The sequence below is a fragment of the Drosophila biarmipes genome, chromosome X, assembly GCF_025231255.1.
Source record: "Drosophila biarmipes strain raj3 chromosome X, RU_DBia_V1.1, whole genome shotgun sequence".
Taxonomy (NCBI): Eukaryota; Metazoa; Arthropoda; class Insecta; order Diptera; family Drosophilidae; genus Drosophila; species Drosophila biarmipes.
Genome location: NC_066611.1, coordinates 21,737,128 through 21,756,680, shown reverse-complemented (window position 1 = coordinate 21,756,680; position 19,553 = coordinate 21,737,128). Strand labels below are relative to the sequence as shown.

The following is a 19,553-nucleotide window of genomic DNA, read 5'->3' as shown; positions in this document are numbered from 1 at the left end:
TTGTTCTTCCTCTGGCCAGGCCAATTAGTGCAAAATGGCCCCACTCCCACTGACCACAGGCCCAGGGCGGCTTCTTCATTAGCTGCGCCCATTTCGACCTACGATTTTTGCAGCGCATATCCTTCTATCCTATTACGCTTACATCTTCTTAATTAAAAAGCTGACAACGCCGTCTCCGGCTGCCATGCCCGCCCGCCCGTCTCGCCCAGCTGGCCGGTGGCAGATTTTTAATTGCTTAATTGGAACTGCGTGAAAGTCCCGTCGAGAATGCCCAAAACGCATCCCGGATGAGGTGGGGCAACCCCCGAAAGCGAGACAAAAACAACCACCGCCTGTTGCTGGGCAATTAAAACGCAGCCGCAGACGAGGTGGAGGGGGAGGGGGAGGGGCGTGGCTCAAGGTCGTGCGGACGGAGCAACCACCACGCCCTAGATACGCCTCAAACCCGGCACGAGGAACAGGAGCCCAGTAAGTGGCAGGACGCCGAGCAAGGACCCCAGGTGGGGGGCACGAGATGCTGCTGACGCAGGACATGAGATGCAGGATGCGGACGCGGATGCGCAGACTAATGGTGATGATGCAAGACGTTGGGCTGGCCCAGACCCAGAACCAGCCCAGAGCCCCGGGGCAAAGCTCAGTCGAAAAGCTCCTGGGGAGAAAGCTCCACCTTATCCTGGAGGATAAACCGCCCTGCCAGGGGTTACGTCAGAGCCCAATTATAATACCTAAATCAACTTTGCTCATAAGGGAAAATAACTAAAATCCATTCAATTTGAATTGAAGGGCTTACAAGTAGAACTAAGACTTAAGAATACCGATTCTACTAACCTTTCCTTGAATAGATCGTCGTTTGCTAACATCGTTTTCAACCTGGTTCATCGATAACTCCAGATCATAAGCACCCTCCTTATTTCTTGACATAAATTCTTGAATTTGTTTAACATTCCTTGCAAATATTTCGATCCGAGGTGTTATAAAACAAGCAAAGCCCAGCAATCATTTTCCATTTGGTCGTCCTTCTTTCTCGATACCAATTCTTGACTCTTTCTTAACATTTCTTGTAAACATTTTTCGATCCCAGGTAGAAGCAAGCAAAAATGTAAGAAAACCAAATTAAAATAAACCCAATAAAGGAGAATATAAGAAATAATATTAAAACACCCTATAAACTCGTGGAATACCTCGTATGATCCATTTGTTTCCGACCCAAAAGAAGCACTCGACACCCACTTCAATGGTTCATAAGTTTTATTTTTGATGGTCGCCCGGGGAGCCACTCATAAATTGTATGTACGTACAGAGCTAGAGGGAGACCCGGGTGTGGAGTCGCTGCTTCCGATCCGATCCGATCCTCCAGTGCGCGCTCGTCGCTCCCGTGGTCCAAGTGGCACCCTGGCACGCCTCTAAGCTTGTATAATTGTTGCCTTCTTTTTGGTTAGTCATAGTTCCATATAATACGATATTACATAGTATATAGTAAAGTATATTATGTATAATGCGTGTGTATATGTGTATATAAATTTAGTTAACATTAATTCACCGAATACTCAATGTCTATCCATCTCCAACATCCTCATTTGCTTTGTGATCTCCTCTCAAACGATCTTGACACTCTTTTCGTTAGTCCATTTTTATATCGATACAGATACAGTTACGCTCTCGTGTTCAAATACACATAAAAGTTCAGTTGCCACAATTTGTGGCAATAAAACGAGATAGATTGTTCGTGGGGTGCTGGGGGTCGGGATGGGGTCGAAAGAGTCGGGTGAAGGGCTCTGACAATTAGTCTTTGGCACGTTTCAATCGACGACGTCGATAAAGCTGATATGTAACGGAGCTTTCTCGCTTTTGTGCTTCTCTGAGTGGAAAGTGGGAACCGGGTGTTAAGTAAGAGCAGGAGGCGGAGACGGACCCTCGAACGCACAAATTTGTTCTTTTCTTGCCGAATTATCTTGCAGTGCTTCGTGGAGGTCAACACACATTCAGTTTAGAACTTGTAAGGGTTAATGTAGTGGTTTGGAATATTAGAATCTGCTGGGGTCAGGGGTCAAGCGCTCCACTCGACTGAGATCTCCCTTAGAGCACTGGGCTTGTAAGTGGATAAGGCTTGGGGGACACATATATCTGCTCGTGAAGCTACTGGCGTGGGCGTGCGATTCGGATTCACATTAATTCGGTAACAACAATTGGAGAGAGCTGGTCAATGGCTAAGTCTATGGTAAAACTCTTGGCTAAAACATTCGCTGATTCAGACTGGAGATATTTTCCCTTATTTTTGGCATCTTTGTGCACTCTAATGCAATCGATGGAATCTAATATGCTTAGTTTGGTTTCGTTTAGTTAGTTTAATTCAATTCAACAAACAATGCGCTAAGGTTGTAACGTTTGCTAATTATATATCAATTATATATCTTTTTAAGTTTTTCCTTTTCATTCTACAGTTTGCGTATTTTGATAAATTTGTAATATGTGTATAAGGCCGCTTGGGGCAACTGCTAAGAGAATGCTAAAATACCTTCCAACAGATGTTATACTCATATGGGATAGCGATAGCCGGGATCCGGAGTGGTAAGGATTCAAAGGGGGTCTTTGGGGATAGTTAGACTACGGATAATTCAAGCAAAATCTTCTCATTCCTCTTGCATTCTCTAAAATCTGGGGTCCAAATCGACTCGTTCTCATTTGTTTCTACACCTCATGGGGATTGTTTGTCTTTTCTTGGTTTTGCTTGTCGTTTGTCTAAATTCATTAAAAACTCACTCGGCATTTTTTGCACAATTCTTGTTGTTGTTCCTTGGAACACTGCTTATGCACGGGCTGTGGTATGTTCGGAGTCTTAGATAGTAGCCGTTAATCAAGTTAGAGAAAATCGAAGGTACAAAAGATACAAAGTGGTTTCGTATAAAACATATCCATTAAAGTTAAAGTTAGGGGTTACGAGTTACGAAAAAAACACGCGTATTACGTAAAAAAAATCGCATAACAACTTAGAATTACGAGGGCACAGCAATCGAGTGTGTAAACTATGTATGTACAGCTCAGGCGGAGCAGGTGAATGGCGAGGGACAGGGTCAGATACAGGCTGTTGCCTAAACTAAACGTAAACGTATACCGAAGTAAATAGTAAATAATAAATAAATAAATAAAGATGCAAGATGCAGGGGTGCGGGGCAGTGCAAACGGAAACGGAAGCGGAACGGAAACGGAAAAACAGAAAACAAACGAAAAGTGAAATGCACGCCAACTCGGATGCTTTAAGGGGCGCTTACTTCGCCGCTGCGGAGGCGGAAACGGAGCCGGGCGTGGCCGACAGTGCCATCTTGGAGAGCGTGGCCAAGGAACGTTTCGGGAATGTGTTGTTGCCGTCCGAGGGGTCCGAGAACAGTTTCCGGAAGCTGTTGAATAGGATATTGAGGGTGTAAGTAAAGGGTTTCCCGGGAGAATTAATTCGTCAGCCTGTGTTATACTCACAACTTTCGAATTCCCGACTCGGAGCTCTTCTTCCAGGGCGCGTCGTCCGGCTCGTAGGGCAGCGGTCCCTGCACAGGCGCATCGTGACCAGGCGGTCTGAAAGTAATGATATATTTATAAGTATATTCATAAGGGAGAAATCTGCATATTTTAAATTAAGGAGCACTCCTAAAATGTTATGCATTTGTGGTTAAGTTAGCAACGGACCCAAAAGGCTTTGTTTGTCTTCCATCATCTATCTAACCGCCCAGCGATATTCAAATAACTGCTGACCTTGCACACAAAAGCACGCAAAAAGAGACATACAGAGAATGAATCACCCGTTTATGAAGTGTTTGCATCATAAGGTCTATTTGAATATTGTTAGCGGTTGGTAGAAATGACTCAGGTAAATGGTTTTTCATTAATCATTTTGCTCTCAGCAATTGCTAGCAAGTGATAACTAAATATCTCTGGAAGATGCACTCACGTTTCTCCGGCTGCCGGTGGCTCCAGTTCGTCCGCCTCGGCCGCCTCCTCCTCCTCGTCGTCGTCATCGTTGTCCGCCACATGACCGTCGTCCTCCTCGTCGCTGTCGTCGGAGCTGGAGAAATGGCGCTGCCGCTTGGCCTTCGCCTGGCTGGGCGGCTTCAGCTCCGCCAGCTGCTCGTTGAGGCTGTCGATGGTGGTCAGCAGCTCGTCGCGTTCGCTGATCAGCTCCTTGAGCTCGCGCGTGGTGTAACGCGGCCGATTGGGATCGTTCTGGCCGTCGTCGTAGGAGGCCACCAAGTCCTCGTTCTCCTTCTCGGCCAGCCCCAGGCGCTTGCGCAGCTGATTGATCTCGCGACTCTGATCCTGCAGTTGGGCCAGGAAGTCGGCGCGCTCCTCGCAGAGCGTCTTCACCTGGGCCTGCATAAGCTTGTGGCGGCGCCGAGTGTCCCGTTCCGAGGCCTTTAGCCGCTCCGCCTGGATAGTGAGCTGGGGATGATCATTGCAAGTGATTAGAGATTATCCATCTAAAAGGGATTATCTAGCTTACGTGCTCCAGCTCGCTGTACTTGTCCTGCAGCTCCCGCTCGCGGTTCTTCAGCTCGTCCCGCTGCTTGTATATCTGCTCCTTGAGCCGCTGCAGCACCTGGGTGTCGGAGAGGGCGCCGTGCAGCTCGTGGTTGGTCATGCTGATTATGCTCTCGGTGAGGCTGGCGCCCAGGCCGGAGCTCTGGGCGGAGGAGGACTGCAGGTCCTGGGTCTGCTTGACCAGCCGCTTGTTCTCGTCCTGCAGCGAGGACACCAAGTCGACCAGCTCGTTGGTCTCGCTGCGCCACTGCTCCTCGATCAGCTCCAGCTCCTTGTCGAACCGGCGCCGGAACTCGGCCTTCTCCAGCTTCTCACTCTCCAGCTGGGCCACCTTGTCGCGCAACTCCTGGATGGTGGCATTCTCGCGCTCATTCTTCGTGGCCAGCGCCTCCAGCAGCTCCAGGGTGTTGATGATCTTGGGCATCAGACCGCTGACGGCGTCCGTGCCGAAGCGATCCATGATGCGCTCGTACTCCTTGCCAATGTCGGAGGCCAGATCGTACACATCGACCACGCCGATGTCGTCGATGGCGTCCAGTACCATTTCACCCATCTCATTGAGGTGGAAGCCGGGCATCCAGGTGGTGGTCACTGGGGCTCCTGCGGCTATGCTGCGATTTCTCGGGATTCCTGAAGACCCGCTTCAGTTGTCCTGCTCCCGTGGATGCGGGGGATGGCCGGCAGAGGGGGCAAAGGTGCCAGGTGGTCCAGGGGCTCCAGATGTTTCAGGTGCTCCCAGGGGCAGCGGGGAAAATGCGCAATCTGCAGTTCGCAGTTCGCAATTCGCACTCGCACACACACACCCAGAGATTGGCCAACCCACGCTAGTGTGCGTGAGAGTCGGATTCGCGTTCACTTCATTCACTCGCTTTGTTGTTGCTTCTGCTGAGCCGATCCGATGCTGCCGTTGCTGCCGATTCACATAAAATAAACAATCTGCTTTTCGCAATTTATTTGCAAGCCACTTTTTGCTGAACTGGAACCAGAGGCGATGAGTAACGATTGGCTGGTTCCCCTTCCAGATGGGCGAGCTGGTTCGCAGATGAGCAGTGGATTCGGCCATCTGGCAGCCCTACATTCCCGCAGGCCAGTGTTGGGCAATGCGCCAGCTTTTGGCGCCAAGTGCAGCGCCTTTTAAATGGGCAGCGCCCCAAGAGCCAAAGGCAGAACGCAGGCAGCTAGGCCACAAAGTAAATTCTTTGTTTTATTAATAAGTTTTTGTTTACAAAATTGTATAAAGAGTTTTGTTTGGTTTTGTTGGATTTTTCCCTTTTGGTTTCCGGGTTTCTGCAAGTGCTTCTTTGTAAATTGTGGTTACTGGGTAGGCATTTTTTGTATTTTACACGTACAATTAGCAATAACTAAATGGTTTATATGCTACACTAAAATACAGTTATGCAGCAACGACTAGCAAGTTTCTCCATCTCTCTCTCTCTCTCTCAGCTTCGCCTGTCTCTTTCTACCTCTGTACAGACTACTTTCTCTTCCTCTCTTTTCTTATTTTTGGTTTCGGGGTTCTTTAAGTACATAAATTAGCTACAGTTCTTTGGATGGTTTTTCTTTTGGGATAGGGCTCTTTGGGAACTCTCTGGGCTGATATATATAAAAATAATACACAAGTTCTCGGCTAGGCATAACATTAGGCTTTCTGCGTCGCTTTCGTTTCGCTTCTTCACTCCTTTTTTTAGGGACTAGATTAGGAACCACATTTGTACAGTTTTCGTTCTTTGTGTTCTCTTAGCTGCTCGCTCTAGTTTAGTAATTACGTCTAATTTTACAAGCTAAATGTACAAAGTCAAGATTTTCCTCCTTCCTTCTTTTTGGTTGCAGCTCACAAACAGAACAAACTTAACATTAAACACACTAATTAAGAGAAAAAAAAACGTTAGAAAAAAAAAGAACGCAAAAAAGCGGGCAATAAAAATTGAAAAGCACTAGGTTTAAGTTGGGTAAGCAATTAATTAAATAGCGGGTTGCGAGTGGTTGTGACCTGTTGACCAGGTCCTTTGGCAAGCATTCTCGATGGCAAGGCTCCTATTTTCGATTTGGCACTCAAACTAGGCGTAAATAAATATGGTAATATGGTAATATGGTAATAGTAAAAAGTGGCATGCAAACTAGACGAAATACGAAATACTAGCACCCCTCCTGGGCAGCCATCCGGGGATCCTCGTGCAGATCCTCCTGAAGATTCTCCTGAAGGTCCTCTTGAAGGTCCTCCTGAAGCTCCTGATTCTGCTGCAGGGCCAGCTGCCTCAGCAGCTCGGAGGTGGCTTCCCGGCGCTTCGAGCGCTTCGCTGGCGGCGGAGGAGAGTGGGGCGGTGAGTTTGGCGGCGAAAGGCCGCCCACCACGCCCACATCCTTGACCAAGGCATCCTGTGAGTCTTCTTCATCGTCCACGTCGGGCAGCGTCAAGTCCGTTACGTCCTGGTCCTCGTCCTCCGTCTCCTCCTCCTCCTCGGACCGCTCATCGTCGATGTCCACAAAAGAGATGATGTCGCTGTCGTCATCATCGCCCGGAGGACCCTCTGGTGCTCGCCGCCGCCCCTTCTCTGCGGACTAGCTGGTGCTGGCCTGCGTTTGCAGCAAGTTGGCGGATGTGGAGGCGGCGGCGGTGGTGGAGGAGGCACTGGCAGCGGCCACGGCAGACGGTGAGAGGACATTGGCTCCGGGAAAGTGGCACGGGCACGCGGGATTCGGCATGTGGCCGGGCTGACTGTTCAGCTTGCGGGTCAGCGTCTGCCAATACTCGATTTGGGCATTGATCAGGGCGATCTTCTGCCTGCTCTCCTCGATCCTCAGCGAATTCATCAGCTCCTGGTGCTGGCTCCTCGCCCCACCGCCGGGACTTGCGCCCGACGCATTGGTCAGTCCCACGCCGCTGCTGTTGGCACTGCTTCCTGTTCCGGATCCGGAGCCGCTGCTGTTCAATGTGCTGCACGCATTGCTGCCCGCCGACACTGCCAGTCCATTGTAGCCATTGAAACTGCCCGCCGCCCCAATGGCCACGCCGCCCGCCTTGTCCCGCGCAAGGTGGTGGTGCGTCTGCTGGCCATGGTGGTTGCCGTTGAGCAGCAGCTGCACTCCATTGGCGGTCACCGTGGTGTGGCTGCTGTTGCTCGTGTGGCCGGCGGTGCTGCTGCTGTTGGCGTTATGGTTGCTGTTGTTGTTCCCGCGCTGCAGGCGTGGCAGCTGCAGAGTGGGCGGTGTGCGGCGACTGCTGATGGCCAGCGATGATACGGGAGTGGTGGACACGAAGGGGCCATTAATGGCCGCCTGCAGGGACTGCGACGGATTGACGGCGGAGAGGCCCAGGCCGTTCAGTAGCGTGTGCTGTTGCACTTGCTCCGCCGTCAGGGGCAGCACCCCGCTGACATTGGAGCCGCCGTTGCTGGCGCTGGACAGAATGGCCGTTGCATTGGAGCCGCCGTTCTGCAGGGTCTTGTTGATGTTGGCGAAGCTGCCCACGCGTATGTGACCCACCGTCTGGATAGTGATGTCCGGCTTGGGCGCTGCGGAGGCATAGCTTCCGCCCGAACTGACCGAGGTCTTGGTGGAGCACACGGGCGAGCTGGCGGCACGGCGAACGGTATCGGTGAGCCCGTTGCTGGACACATTGCCGGGCAGCGAGGCGGATGAGACACCGCCACCGCCGGAGGAGGAACCCACCAGCTGACGCAGGTCCGTGGGAAAGAGCACGTCGTCCTCCTCCTCCAGGCACACTTCCGGCGCCTTGGGGCTCAGGCTGTCGTCGTCGTCGTCGTCCTCCAGACAGTCCATCCCGTTGTCCGTCTGCTCGTTGTCGCTGATTGTCTCCGACTTGATGAGGATCACGTCGGTGTCCATGCCCTCGTAGAGGGGCATCTGCAATTGGGAGGAGAAAAAATGATACTGAAATCATTGTGGACTTGGGTTAAGTTGTGGTTTAAATGGGGGCTTCAATGGCTTAGCACAGGCTTGGAGTATTAGGCCAAGGAAGACACAAGGTAAAGCAGTGAATACAATGATGCATTAGGGGCATGGGTCATGAGCCCACCTTGGAGTCCTCGTAGTCATCCGCATGGTGTCCGTTCCCCTGGCCGCCACCGCCGCCGCTTCCCGAGAGGCACGGCTTGCCGCCCCCCGCGCCCTCCGGCGACAGCTGCTCGGCGATGTACTGGGCGACGGACTCCTGGCGCGCCAGCGTGTTCAGCAGGTCCATGAACGAGCGGTTGTCCTTGTCCTCGCCGCAGAGGTCCTTCTTGAGCAGCAGCTTCATGTTCTTGTACAGCTGGCGCAGCTGCTTGGCGCTGCGCTGGTGGTAGACCCGCGAGTTGAAATCGTCGGCGATCTGCAGCCAGACCTCGTCCTTCTTTCGGTTGGACTCCGCGTCCGTGCGCTTGTTCTCGATCACGTCCTTGTACTGCGCCGCGTAGCTCAACACCATGTTCCGCTCCCGCTGCGTGTACCGGGGAGTCTTCTCCATTTTCAGCCTTTTGCAAGACGTCTTGAAGCTGCAACGGGATGGGGATTTGAGATAAAGATTTATGGTGATTTTAAGATTGGGATTGTGGCTTTATTTCCTCTTAATCTGGTCCCAAACTAAAGACAACTGTTTTGAGCAGATTTATTAGGACCTTGTTCCTGTAGGATCTTGGTTCCCTAAAATTAGAAGCATCAACTTCTATATATTTGCCCAAGAACTTTTCGAAATAGATTTCAAAGATGTTTCACTAATTTGTAAAATATAAATTAGTGCCCGGAATAAAATCCACAGAACAGTTGTTACATTAATTCTACATCTATATCTAGAATCCTTTCTGTTTTTTTGGCCCGTAACTTTAACCCTTTATATCTGCATTTTAAATACCTATTTTATATATATTTTGTCAATAAATTGAATTTGAAATGAGTTTACTTAAGCATAAACGGAAGGCTTGGCGCTGGCTCTTCCGAACGGAACTCCACCAGCTGTGCACCGCGCAGATCCCGTCCGCCCCATCTGCTGCCCCTGCCGTCTCCTGATTACACAGCCACCCCCCTGCAAGCGACCCGATCCCACCGACATTCTTAATTAATAAAGTAATGAAAACAAAGCAACAACAAACGCAACTGCTCCACTCTTTGACACCCTACCACCCACCCACTCACACACACATGGACGCATTCTGCGAGAGTGATAAGCTGCCGACGCAGCCGAGCAGAGGGGAAGAGAGCAGTGCACTGGGAGAACAAAAATGATAAATACAACACTATGGATAGGTATTTCATGGATGACATCAAAACGATTGGTATCATTTGGATACTCACAGGACTACCTTAAATAATTTAAAATTGATACTTGAAATTGAACATTTTATTTGTTCATCATTAATAACGGCTATCACTATTTCCTTCAGTGTAGGCCGAGTACGCAAAGGCCGCAAAAGCTCACATCTTTGAAATCCTTGATAAAAGTAGAACGACCATTTATCGAGAAATGATCCTGGAAGACTCTCTTCTCAATCAAGAGAAGATTGTGGAACCAGAGCTGCTCTAAGCGGGGGCGGAAAGTGGAAGAGGACGAAAGAGAGGACCAAGCGGCACCAACAAACTGCTGCATTAACTGATATCTAATCTGGAAATTGGAGATTAGCGTGAAACTCTCCGCTCCCACACAAAACACACACGCACACATGGGCAGGGCAGGGAAGGGGCAAAAGTGGGGTACTCACGTTTTGAGGCCGCGCCAAAGCCGGCGAGCGGGCGAAGAAAAGTGGGTGGCAAGCTGGAGAGAGCGCGCCAGAGAGCAGGAGAGAGTGGGGAAAACGAACGAGCCCAACAAAACTTCGCGAACGGCGGCGACGAGGCGCAAAGCTCGACTGAATTTGAATTCGAATTCGGGCACGCTCAGAAGTACCGTTGGATTGGAGTGCAGCAGCGACGTCGGCGTTGGGCAAACAAAAATAGGAATAGCTGGCGAAGAAGAAGAATGGAGCTCTGCTCCTCCCCCTCCTCCTCCTGCTCGTTCTCCACATAATACCTCCTGTCTCCAACACACACACACGCCCACAATGAGCTCAACTGTTTGCAGGCACACACACACGGCAACGTGCTTATGTGTGAGACGTAATTAAAGCTTGAAACCGAGTTTACAACAACAAACCGACCCCCACCCCACCCCCTGCGAAGAGGCGAAGTCGAGGCAAGAAGAAGAGGCTTAAGAACAGCAAATAAGTGTGCGAAAGAGAGGGAGCGAAACTTGGAGCAGAGAGAAACCCCCAACAATGAGCGCAGTTTATAAATAAACGTTGTTCTTTTTGCCGCTTTCAAGCTGCAACAAAGTAAGGGTTGAGCTGACTTGTGAGTGCGAGTGAGAGGGGTCCAGAGAGCGGTTCGGCTGAAGAGCCAAATTCATACAAGTGTACATATGCATGTATGTGGGTCCACGCGGTTTTAATTAATGAATTTTACATAACCTCAAATGGTTCGAAGGATGTCCAGTTTCCGGACATCGATAGGCAACCAGGATATTTATCGATAACATTAACTTGAGCTTTAAAATCGGGCATTGGGGTGCAAGTAATATCAAAATCCTTCTAAAACTCAGTTGTAATCCTGGCTACAGGAAATCCTTTCAAAGTGAATGCGAAATTTGAAAAAAATTAGGAATTGTTACCTATAGTATAAATCAGATTTATTATAGAAAATATAGGTTTCCTAATAAAAAGTTGGATGGTTGAAGCCAATACTGATCACCATAAGGAAAACGCATTTGAAAGCAGGACAAAAGGATGTTGGCCGGAAGGTTCAATGAATGGTTTATGGCTGGGAAAGGGACTAGCCCGCCGGCGATTGATCGATTGCCCGATAAACAGACACAGCCTGAGCAATGGAAGCGGCATTGCTAAGCGTCTGCGTCACTGCGCCGCTGTCGAGTCAAGTTTTAAGATAAGATTTGAGGCAGACTGCCTCAGTATCCGTAACTCTATCTGTATCTGTATCTGTATCTGTAAGTGTATCTGTGTCTGTATCGGTCCCCATGTGCACAAGTGTGGGTTCGCTTGGTTTTGTTTCAGTTCGTTTCAGTTTGGTTTCAGTTTGGTTATCTACGAAATCCACCGGCAATGGGGCTTCCATTCCCCGGCGGAGCGCTGAGCAGTGCAAACAAGCAAAGTTTGCTTTTTGGGGACAGCACAGCACAAGCGTTGCTTAATGCGATACCTCACCTCGAGTTATCTACACTCTCACACTCGCACAAGCCGCGCAACAGGTGGAATTATTTACTGATAAGCCGCTGATAAAAGCGAGCCCAGATAGGAGCACGGGGGGATGGGGGCCGCCAAGCGTCGCGGTGGGAGTGGGAGTGGAGTGGAGCTTCACCCTGCGTCGCTGGGGGGCGGGAAGGGGGCTTCAAGTTCTAATTGGCTTTGTTTGCACGCTGATAGCTCGGTGCAGCCCGTCCCCGCCTCCAGCTCCACTTCTGCCCACCGAAAGCCCCTCCTGAGGAAGCCCCGGTTCCAAACGCACCTGCGTCCCACGATCGAGGTGCCTGTGCCTGCGCCTGCGCCCGGTGCAGTGGGCGCTATTCTCCTGCTCTTCCTCGTGACCACCAGCTGGCGACTCGGGCCCCGGAGCCGCCTGGTAATCCGCGCGTGCCTTCCCTTTGTCTTCTCCTTCCCGGCGGGCTGAGGGGTACGCATTTTCCCCGAGCGTCACCGACCGCAGCGCTTGAGTTGACAATTTTCACTACTACCGCTCTGCGGCCGGAGCAGCGGAATCGTGGAATCGGGCAGCGCTCACCGACGACGACACCGACTCAGCGGGTGTAATGTTCCCTCCACACTCGTTCCCACCCTGTGTGTGTGTGGGAGCGTAGCCAAAGCGCTTGCAAGTGCTGGCCGGCGTTGTGCAATTTCCAATCTCGAGCGGCAGCACCTGAGACCCGCGGCTGGGTTCGGATCTCAACTCGAGATCCCACTCCCAGGGCCCGGGAGCCCGGCTGAGAAGGATCATTAAGAGACCTAACTACACTCTTCCCAAGTTCGCTCTTTAGGAAGCCCTGCGCATAGGAAGAGTTTAAGTTGGCTTACAGAAAACATAAGGTGTAGCATGTGTGTTACTAGAGCTGCATATGCAGTAGGATGTGGAATTCCCAGTCCTAACCAATTCTTCTGGCATGATTTACTACAAGAAACCCAGGGTCGAACTGCCTTTGACTTGGCCCATATAAGGGTGTTCCCTGGACTCACCTGGATTTGTGGCCGGCTGCAGTCTGAAATGGATTTCCTAAGTAGCCGCTGATCCTCGGCTCTTCTCCTTCCTCACTTTCCTCGTCCTTCTCCTGCTCCTCCTGCTCCTCCTGCTCCTCCTGCTCCACCTGCTCCTCCTGTTCTTCCTCCGCCCCTATGTGTCCCTCAGCCCTGTGGTCCTCTGAGGTGATTCTTTTCGAAAGGTGAATCGGTGCGACTCAAAGAAAAGCGGAGAACGCACGGCTTGTTGTTCTTTGCCTTCGGTACACGCGGCGTATGCGCAATATTTTCAACTACTTGTCCAACGTCGCTGACCGCCCGCCGTCTCCGTCTCCGTCCCGCTCGCACGCGCCCCGTCTCTGTCCCTCCTCGCAGCACTCTCTCCCGAAGACCAGAAGACTCGGGGACTCGAAGACTTTGTCTTTGGTTTGGTTCTTCGGCTCTTGTGTGCGTTTCCTCCTATTGGCTTTGATATCGTTTATAGCTGAACGCTCGTTCTGCCTCCACTGCTCACAGTTGTTGTTTCAAACCTTGGACTAAAATTAAAAATACACAGAGAAGTGAATTTGTTAATACGAAATCACGCCAAAACGTAAACATCGGCGGCGAAAGAGCTGGGGGAAAGGCGCAGGCATAAATACAGGCGTAAGTGAGAGTGTGCGGTACCCACAGCCGAACTGAATCGGAATCAAGACAGAAGAACGGGGAGCAGGCAAGACTTCTTGACTTGAGTGCCGCCCTGCGATCGCGATCCCACGCCTCCAGCCCTCTTATCTGGCCAGATCAGAAGCGGACCCGAACAGAACCCACTCTATCGCACCCTCCCTGCTCGGAAAGTTAGGCCTCATTGAAACCGCACTGAAACTAATATCTAATCTGGCTGTGCGGCTGCCCGGCACTATCTTATCGCCTTAAGGTGGGCTTGTGGCTCCACGGGAACTTGGAAGTCGGGCGGGTGATTCACCCGCTACCCACCTGATCCGGCGGACTCGATAAGCCGCGGCCAAATAGGGTTGCTTAGTAGAGCAACGTTTGCAAGGCCCAAACCAGGATCTTCCCCAACGCTAACTCAGATCTGTCCTGGAGGGGCGGAGAAAGCCTCTTTTGCCTAAAACGATTCACTACTTTCCTGTATACCGTAAATATAATGGATCATAATGGATCTTAGGAAGAAATTTTCCTATTGACTTCTCAGTGATATTTATATGCTTGTAAAAACATCAATACACACAAAATCAATGAGAAAGTTCCCAGACTGATAGATCCTAGCAAGATCTCAAGACCAATCCAGTTACCTTCGGTCTTCAAGTCTATCTCAAGGAGGTTCTAGTAGGGGAATAAAACATTGAGCGGACTGACAAGCCTGCCTCCAGGGTCTTGTTTGCCCAATATTCAGGACGCTGGAAAATTCGGCGAATCGAAGACAAGTCATACGCCTTGTGTACCTATGAAGATATATAGCTTTGGGGATATATGCATGCTTATGACGAATCAAGAATTCGAGGAATGAAGAAGACGCAGATCTGTGCTCGCTACAATTAAAAACAAACAACGGCGAGAACCGAGGAAGAGCAGAGGCATTCCGAGCTGGCCCTGTTCATCTGGTTCTCCTCCGGTTCGCGTCCGCCGGCCCACACACGCCACGCCTCCGCCTCCGCCTCCGCCCCGGCCTGTTGCCAGCCCGCCCGGCCCCCCAGTAGCCCCCGAAGACCACTAAAAATGAACGCGAAACGAGAAGAGTACAAGGGGAATGGTGGAAAGCGAAGCGCAGAGACGAGAGCGCGCCTTACCCGATACCCGTACCGGATAACCGCTGCCAACCGCTTACCGTTCCGAACTGGCCCGATTCGGGATTCGAATCAAAACGAATGCTCTGCCCCGGTGCTGCTCCGATCTCCGTTCTTTGGCCGCACTCAAAGAGCAGCCGTCGCAGTCTAATTTGATACTGAAAGCGAATTCGGAATTCAGCCGCAGAATACCGAGACTCGAGCGGTTCGAGCGGTCCGAGCAGCCGGAGCAGCCGTCGCAGCCTGTTGGCCGCGTCTCCGAAGGTGCACGCCCCCCGCCGCCCCTGCTGGCCACTCCGGCTCCCCAGTCCCCAGTCCCCAGTCCGCCGTCTATTGGGGTCGAGCTGATCGCACCGAAAAGCGCCATGAGGGGTTGGCAAATTTCCAACCGAAAGTTCTGCTCTGCCGCCGCGCATCAGTGTCTGTATCTGTGTCCGTACATCCGCATCTGTATCTGTATAGGTACATCCGCATCTGTGTCTGTGGCTGCGTGTCTGGCCAAGAGAAAGAGAAAGAGCGGAGCTTCGGAAAAACGATTTTACATTGCGCACAGCCACAAGCAAGTGAAAAGCAGCGCCGGCCGATCAGCGGGCCAGAGGGAAAACCAAGGAAAATCCAGCCTGGGATGGCTTTGTATGCCCTGAAAAGCGGCGCCACCCAAAGGTCCCCGAAGATCTTTGGCACCATCGGAGTTCCCAGGGTCCCCAAAGGGTTTCCTATCATATCTTGGTGGGATTGACTTAGATCCTCTCTTGACCCAACAGTATGCTTGATCGCATCTTAGCATATCCATAGAATCCCGAGTACCACTACTTTCTCAGGTCTCCCCCAGTAATCCCATCGGGATTTTGCATAGCAGTGATTTTTAAGATATCCATAAGTACCCCGAGTAACATTACTTCCTAAGATTTCCTCCTGTAATCATCAGTATGGTATAGTTATTTCTGACTTTATAAGACTAGTATAGCTGTTTATGACTTTATAAGCCTTTTAGCTTCAGAAGAGCTGGGTTTTGAAGAACGCTCCCTCAATAAAATCAAATATTTTAGTCTTTTTATGTTGACTTTCCTAAGAAACTCTGGCTCCAAGAGATTCGATACTATAAGTGGAGCATCTTTGGAGCCGCTGATTGCGGAAAGATCCTGCTCGATGCTCTCTGCCCTACACTGGCCGCGGGCTAAACCAATCTCCTCCAACCCGACCTGATCCGATCTGATCTGGTCCAATCGCTCGAGTACGCAACTGTACTTGGCATCTCGCAACTTGGCAGCTGAAAAGTATTTTCGACTTTAAAAATAGCTGCCCCAAAGATGAGGCAGGGGAGGAGGAGAGGAGGCGGAGGCCAGGAGGCGGAGGAAACGGGCGGCGAGAGAGGGATCGGTTTGGTTTTTGGTTTTTGGCTTTTGGCTAGAGGCGGTGGAGTGGGCGGCACGGACGGCAGGGCGGAAGAGGCGGCGGGCGCAGCCAGCAGATGCCTGCGTTTACAAATAGCCCCTGTTTAAGCTCTCTCGCCGATGATGAAAATTGATGGGTCCGAGCGTATGGAAAACCATATTCCATTTTCGATTTTCCGCTTCGGCTTTTCACCATTTTCTCCGAGTTCCCGTGTGTCGGCTGGTTGATGGTGCGCTTTTGTGTGTGTGCGCTTTTGGAAACTCGAAACTAATGGGGTCGACCACGTAGACCCATCCGACTTCTGGAGCCCTTACCTTCTGCCACTCTGCCACTCTCCCACTCGGAACTCGCATATTCGATCCTTGGCCTCGTATTACCCCAAGAGAATTATTGGCTACACCAGCCCAAGCTATTTCCTATCAAAATAAAAATCATCGTTACTTCCTTAGGTTCTATACAATTTTGGGGAATTGTGTACACACAAAAAACATTGGCTGAATCCTAAAATAGAATGTACGGAGAAAAGAACTTTACAAGTCTCTTAATATTATTCTTAGGCTAAAAACTTCTTTCTACTTTTTTTGTGAAATTCAATCCTTGTTGGGTTATTTGAACCTTAAATATAATGCATTAAATGGTTTTAAACTTTGATTTCAATTGTCCTTAAGCAAGTAAGACTAACATCGTATCCAACTTCACCTTATTTCATATATTCTCATATTCAATCCTTCAATCCACGATCAAATCAGTACTATTTCATTTTTATCGGGGTACGAGATATAATGAAGATTGTTATGTGATCTGATCATAGTATGTAAACCAAAATGACCTTTTGCACCAATCCTATTAGGGATCTGGTTCTGCAACATCAATCCATACACTAAGTTTGGATCAACGACTATATGGCAAGTACAAGTAAAATACAAGGGCCAATGCATTTGTAGCCTCCCGACTTCAGTGGCGGATGCGAATAGTGCTGGTTTTGGGTGGGTAGCCAGAAGAACTACCGCGGGCCCAAAGGCGGCGATGTGGGCCGGTCTTTGGAGGCGAATTCGTTGCGTTGGTTTTTCTTTTTCTTGGCAGCCGCTCCGCCTCGTTCTCCTCGCCTCTCGCCTGACGCTGCGATTTGAGTTCAAATTTATTTTTGGCAGCACCGCCAGAGCAGTGCCCCCGTCCCCCGTCCCCCGGCCACAGGCCCCGCATTTCCCGCTTTCCCCAGTTTTTCCGGGGCTCAGGGGGCCGCGAGCAGAGGTGGGGAGGCGGTGTTGGAGTCGGAATCGCGATCGGAGTCGGAATCGGGATCAGAGGCCCGATCGCCCTGCTCCGCATTGTTGGTCTGTTTGTGTTGCTTTATCTAGTTCTGAGTTCTGAGTTCTGAGTTCTGAGTTCTCAGTTCTGGGGTGTGAGTGCGTGCCTGTGTTTAATATAGGCTTCCGCCCCTCTCCTGGATTGTTTGTGTAATCCATTTAAAGGTAATTGAACTTCCCTTTCCACCTTTCTCCTGTCTGCCCTCTGCGGCATCCCGTCCCATCCCATTCCATCCCATCCCGGCCCGACGAACTAAGCCGAAGTCGAAGTCGGGGATCTATATTTAGCCGGATCAGAAATAGAAGAGTGCGGTCTTCGAGTGTGTCTATGGCATGGCATGGGGTGCAAATGGAAATCGGGGAAAATAGAAGTGGGCACTGGGCGCTAGAGGGTATACGGCAGACGGCAGACGGCAGACGGCAGAAGAACCTGCTCAGGATGAGCCCAAAATTAGACGCGGATATCGCTAGCCACCCGCTTCAGCCGATGATGCCAAGGTGCCAAGGCGACCTGGGTTCGAATCCCCAAGTCCCAGCCGATCCGATCGCCGGGGATCGGCTGAGGGGGATCGCAAATGGAACTTGGAGAATTCGTTGGCGGAGCACTCTCGGAAAATTGAGACGTTTGCTGGGCGCGGTATTTTTAGGCCAAAGCATCATCATAAAAGTTTTCCTTCCCCACCCACAGACCGTGCCAGCTTTTCCAATTTTCGTGTTCAGTTTTCCATTATTTCTGGGTAACAGTTTTGGAAGTGATTGATCAACGCGAGAACTGGGGGAATCTAGGGTAAAGGCTGCCTATTAAATATATCTGAAACACTTTTCATAAGGGCAAACTAAGCGAGTTTTTGGAAAAACATTAATACTCCTCCCATAAGCGGATGATAAGTCTCTAGAAACTAGAGGTTGTGTAACTGAACACTAATCCTTCTTGAGATGCAGTAGTTACTATCAGATACAGATACGTCTCTTGGCTCTCTTGGTGAGTGACAACTCTGGCTTACGATCATAACCTCATTCAAACGTACATATGTATGTACGTATCCGTTTCCCCTGCTCCCCTCCCCCCATTCACCGTTGATTGGAAATTACGTTAAGTGGCATTTCGCCAGAAATCGATAACAATTAATGCGACAAAAGTCGGGGACAAAACACAAGCAACAATAAAGCGCGCTCCAAAGGAAAGGACGAACAAGCAGCGAAGCAACTGCGACTTTACGGTAAGCACGAATCGGAATCAAGCGAGAGCTTTGGTCTAAGGACAAAGCTTTGGGCCAAGTGTGTGCGTGTGTGTGCTGAAAGCGTGTGTTGATGTCATAAATCGCAGGCAAGAAGGACAAGGAGAAGAAGGAGGTGCAAACAGCTGTGAAAGAGAAACACGTTTCAACGGGAAGATAGGGAGGGTATTAAACAAATCCGAAACCCAAACCGCGTTTTGGATTTTTTTCCATTTGGATTTTCAAGCGGCGCTCCTGGGGTGGAAAAACTCGTACTCACACCCAGATACACGCACACACACACGACCCGCTCTCTCGCACACACTCACACAGGGACAGAGCTTGAAACTTCAATTGGAATCTGGATGGCGAATTGCGTCGATTTTTGTTGTGTTCTGCGATTTTAATGCTACTTCTTACTCACGCTGGCTTTCGTATTCCTCCTCCGCTCCGGTTCGTCCTTAAATGCCCCAATCTCCGCTTTTCGCAATGTTCTTTCGCACCTTATGCAGCACTTTTTTCCGCACGCACACTTGTGCACGCTCTGAGCTCGACTTTCAACCTGTGGGCCTGTGCCCACGTCTGTGTTTGGGTGGCAGTTACAGTTAGGCCAGGACGCGTTGCCGCTTTGCGCTCTTCGAAACCAAAACCAAACAAAAAGTATAAAAAAAGGAACTGGAAGCGAACTCCGTGCACAGTCCAGTCGGGAAAAACAATAAGAACGGGAAGCAAAACACAAACAGAACGAACGGAACAATCGCAGCAACAACAACACTCTGCTCTGGCGGCAGCGCGGCTGAACGGGCGAACGCGCGACTTCAAATGAAATGCCAGATTTTGTTGTGGCACGGCGAAAGGAAAAGGAACGATGCAGGGGGGGGGTGAGGCGCGGGGCAAGCAGGGCGCAAAATTCAAAACGGCAGAGAGAGAAATCAATCAACTGGTGATTTTCCTCTGGCCTGAACGGAAATATTATTAAACATAAACGAGATTGAAAATGAAAGCAAAAACTAAATGCATAAATGTATTGCAACGAATCTTTAAAAATGTACGTGTACTAAAAACCTCTAGTCAAACTATATATTTGTTTCGAACAAAAAAATTGCTTAG

The 19,553-nt window shown here is 50.3% G+C and overlaps 2 protein-coding genes across 6 annotated transcripts; both read right to left on the bottom strand.

Moving 5' to 3' along the window:
• Positions 1-1,230: 1,230 nt before the first annotated feature.
• LOC108023202 (RILP-like protein homolog) lies at positions 1,231-5,545 on the bottom strand. Its single transcript, XM_017092462.3, has 5 exons — positions 4,490-5,545; positions 3,941-4,428; positions 3,472-3,567; positions 3,270-3,395; positions 1,231-3,094 (listed from the first exon to the last, which is right to left on the bottom strand). Exons 1-5 carry the CDS (start codon positions 5,102-5,104, stop codon positions 2,962-2,964), a joined length of 1,458 nt encoding a protein of 485 aa, XP_016947951.1. The 5' UTR covers positions 5,105-5,545; the 3' UTR covers positions 1,231-2,961.
• A 161-nt stretch (positions 5,546-5,706) lies between these two features.
• On the bottom strand, positions 5,707-19,245 carry LOC108023195 (uncharacterized). 5 transcript variants are annotated; one of them, XM_017092453.3, is made up of 4 exons: positions 18,868-19,245; positions 12,738-13,273; positions 8,564-9,020; positions 5,707-8,391 (listed from the first exon to the last, which is right to left on the bottom strand). In XM_017092453.3, exons 3-4 carry the CDS (start codon positions 8,990-8,992, stop codon positions 7,087-7,089), a joined length of 1,734 nt encoding a protein of 577 aa, XP_016947942.1. In that variant the 5' UTR covers positions 8,993-9,020; positions 12,738-13,273; positions 18,868-19,245; the 3' UTR covers positions 5,707-7,086. The 5 variants fall into 5 exon arrangements, with proteins under 5 accessions (XP_016947942.1, XP_050746453.1, XP_050746455.1 ...); XM_050890496.1 differs by lacking the exon at positions 18,868-19,245 and adding an exon at positions 14,566-14,679; XM_050890498.1 differs by lacking the exon at positions 18,868-19,245 and adding an exon at positions 14,528-14,549.
• Between the last annotated feature and the right edge of the window lie 308 nt (positions 19,246-19,553).

Bases quoted from the DNA above. Each gene is read 5' to 3' on its own strand.
- LOC108023202 (XM_017092462.3), bottom strand. From the start codon at position 5,104: ATGCCCGGCTTCCACCTCAATGAGATGGGTGAAATGGTACTGGACGCC. The intron at 4,429-4,489 runs GTAAGCTAGATA...GATCATCCCCAG, and splicing joins AGTACAGCGAGCTGGAGCAC to CTCACTATCCAGGCGGAGCG. The intron at 3,568-3,940 runs GTGAGTGCATCT...CATTACTTTCAG, and splicing joins CCACCGGCAGCCGGAGAAAC to ACCGCCTGGTCACGATGCGC.
- LOC108023195 (XM_017092451.3), bottom strand. From the start codon at position 12,188: ATGCGTACCCCTCAGCCCGCCGGGAAGGAGAAGACAAAGGGAAGGCAC. The intron at 9,021-12,015 runs GTGCGTTTGGAA...ATCCCGTTGCAG, and splicing joins ACCTCGATCGTGGGACGCAG to CTTCAAGACGTCTTGCAAAA. The intron at 8,392-8,563 runs GTGGGCTCATGA...TCCCAATTGCAG, and splicing joins ATGACTACGAGGACTCCAAG to ATGCCCCTCTACGAGGGCAT.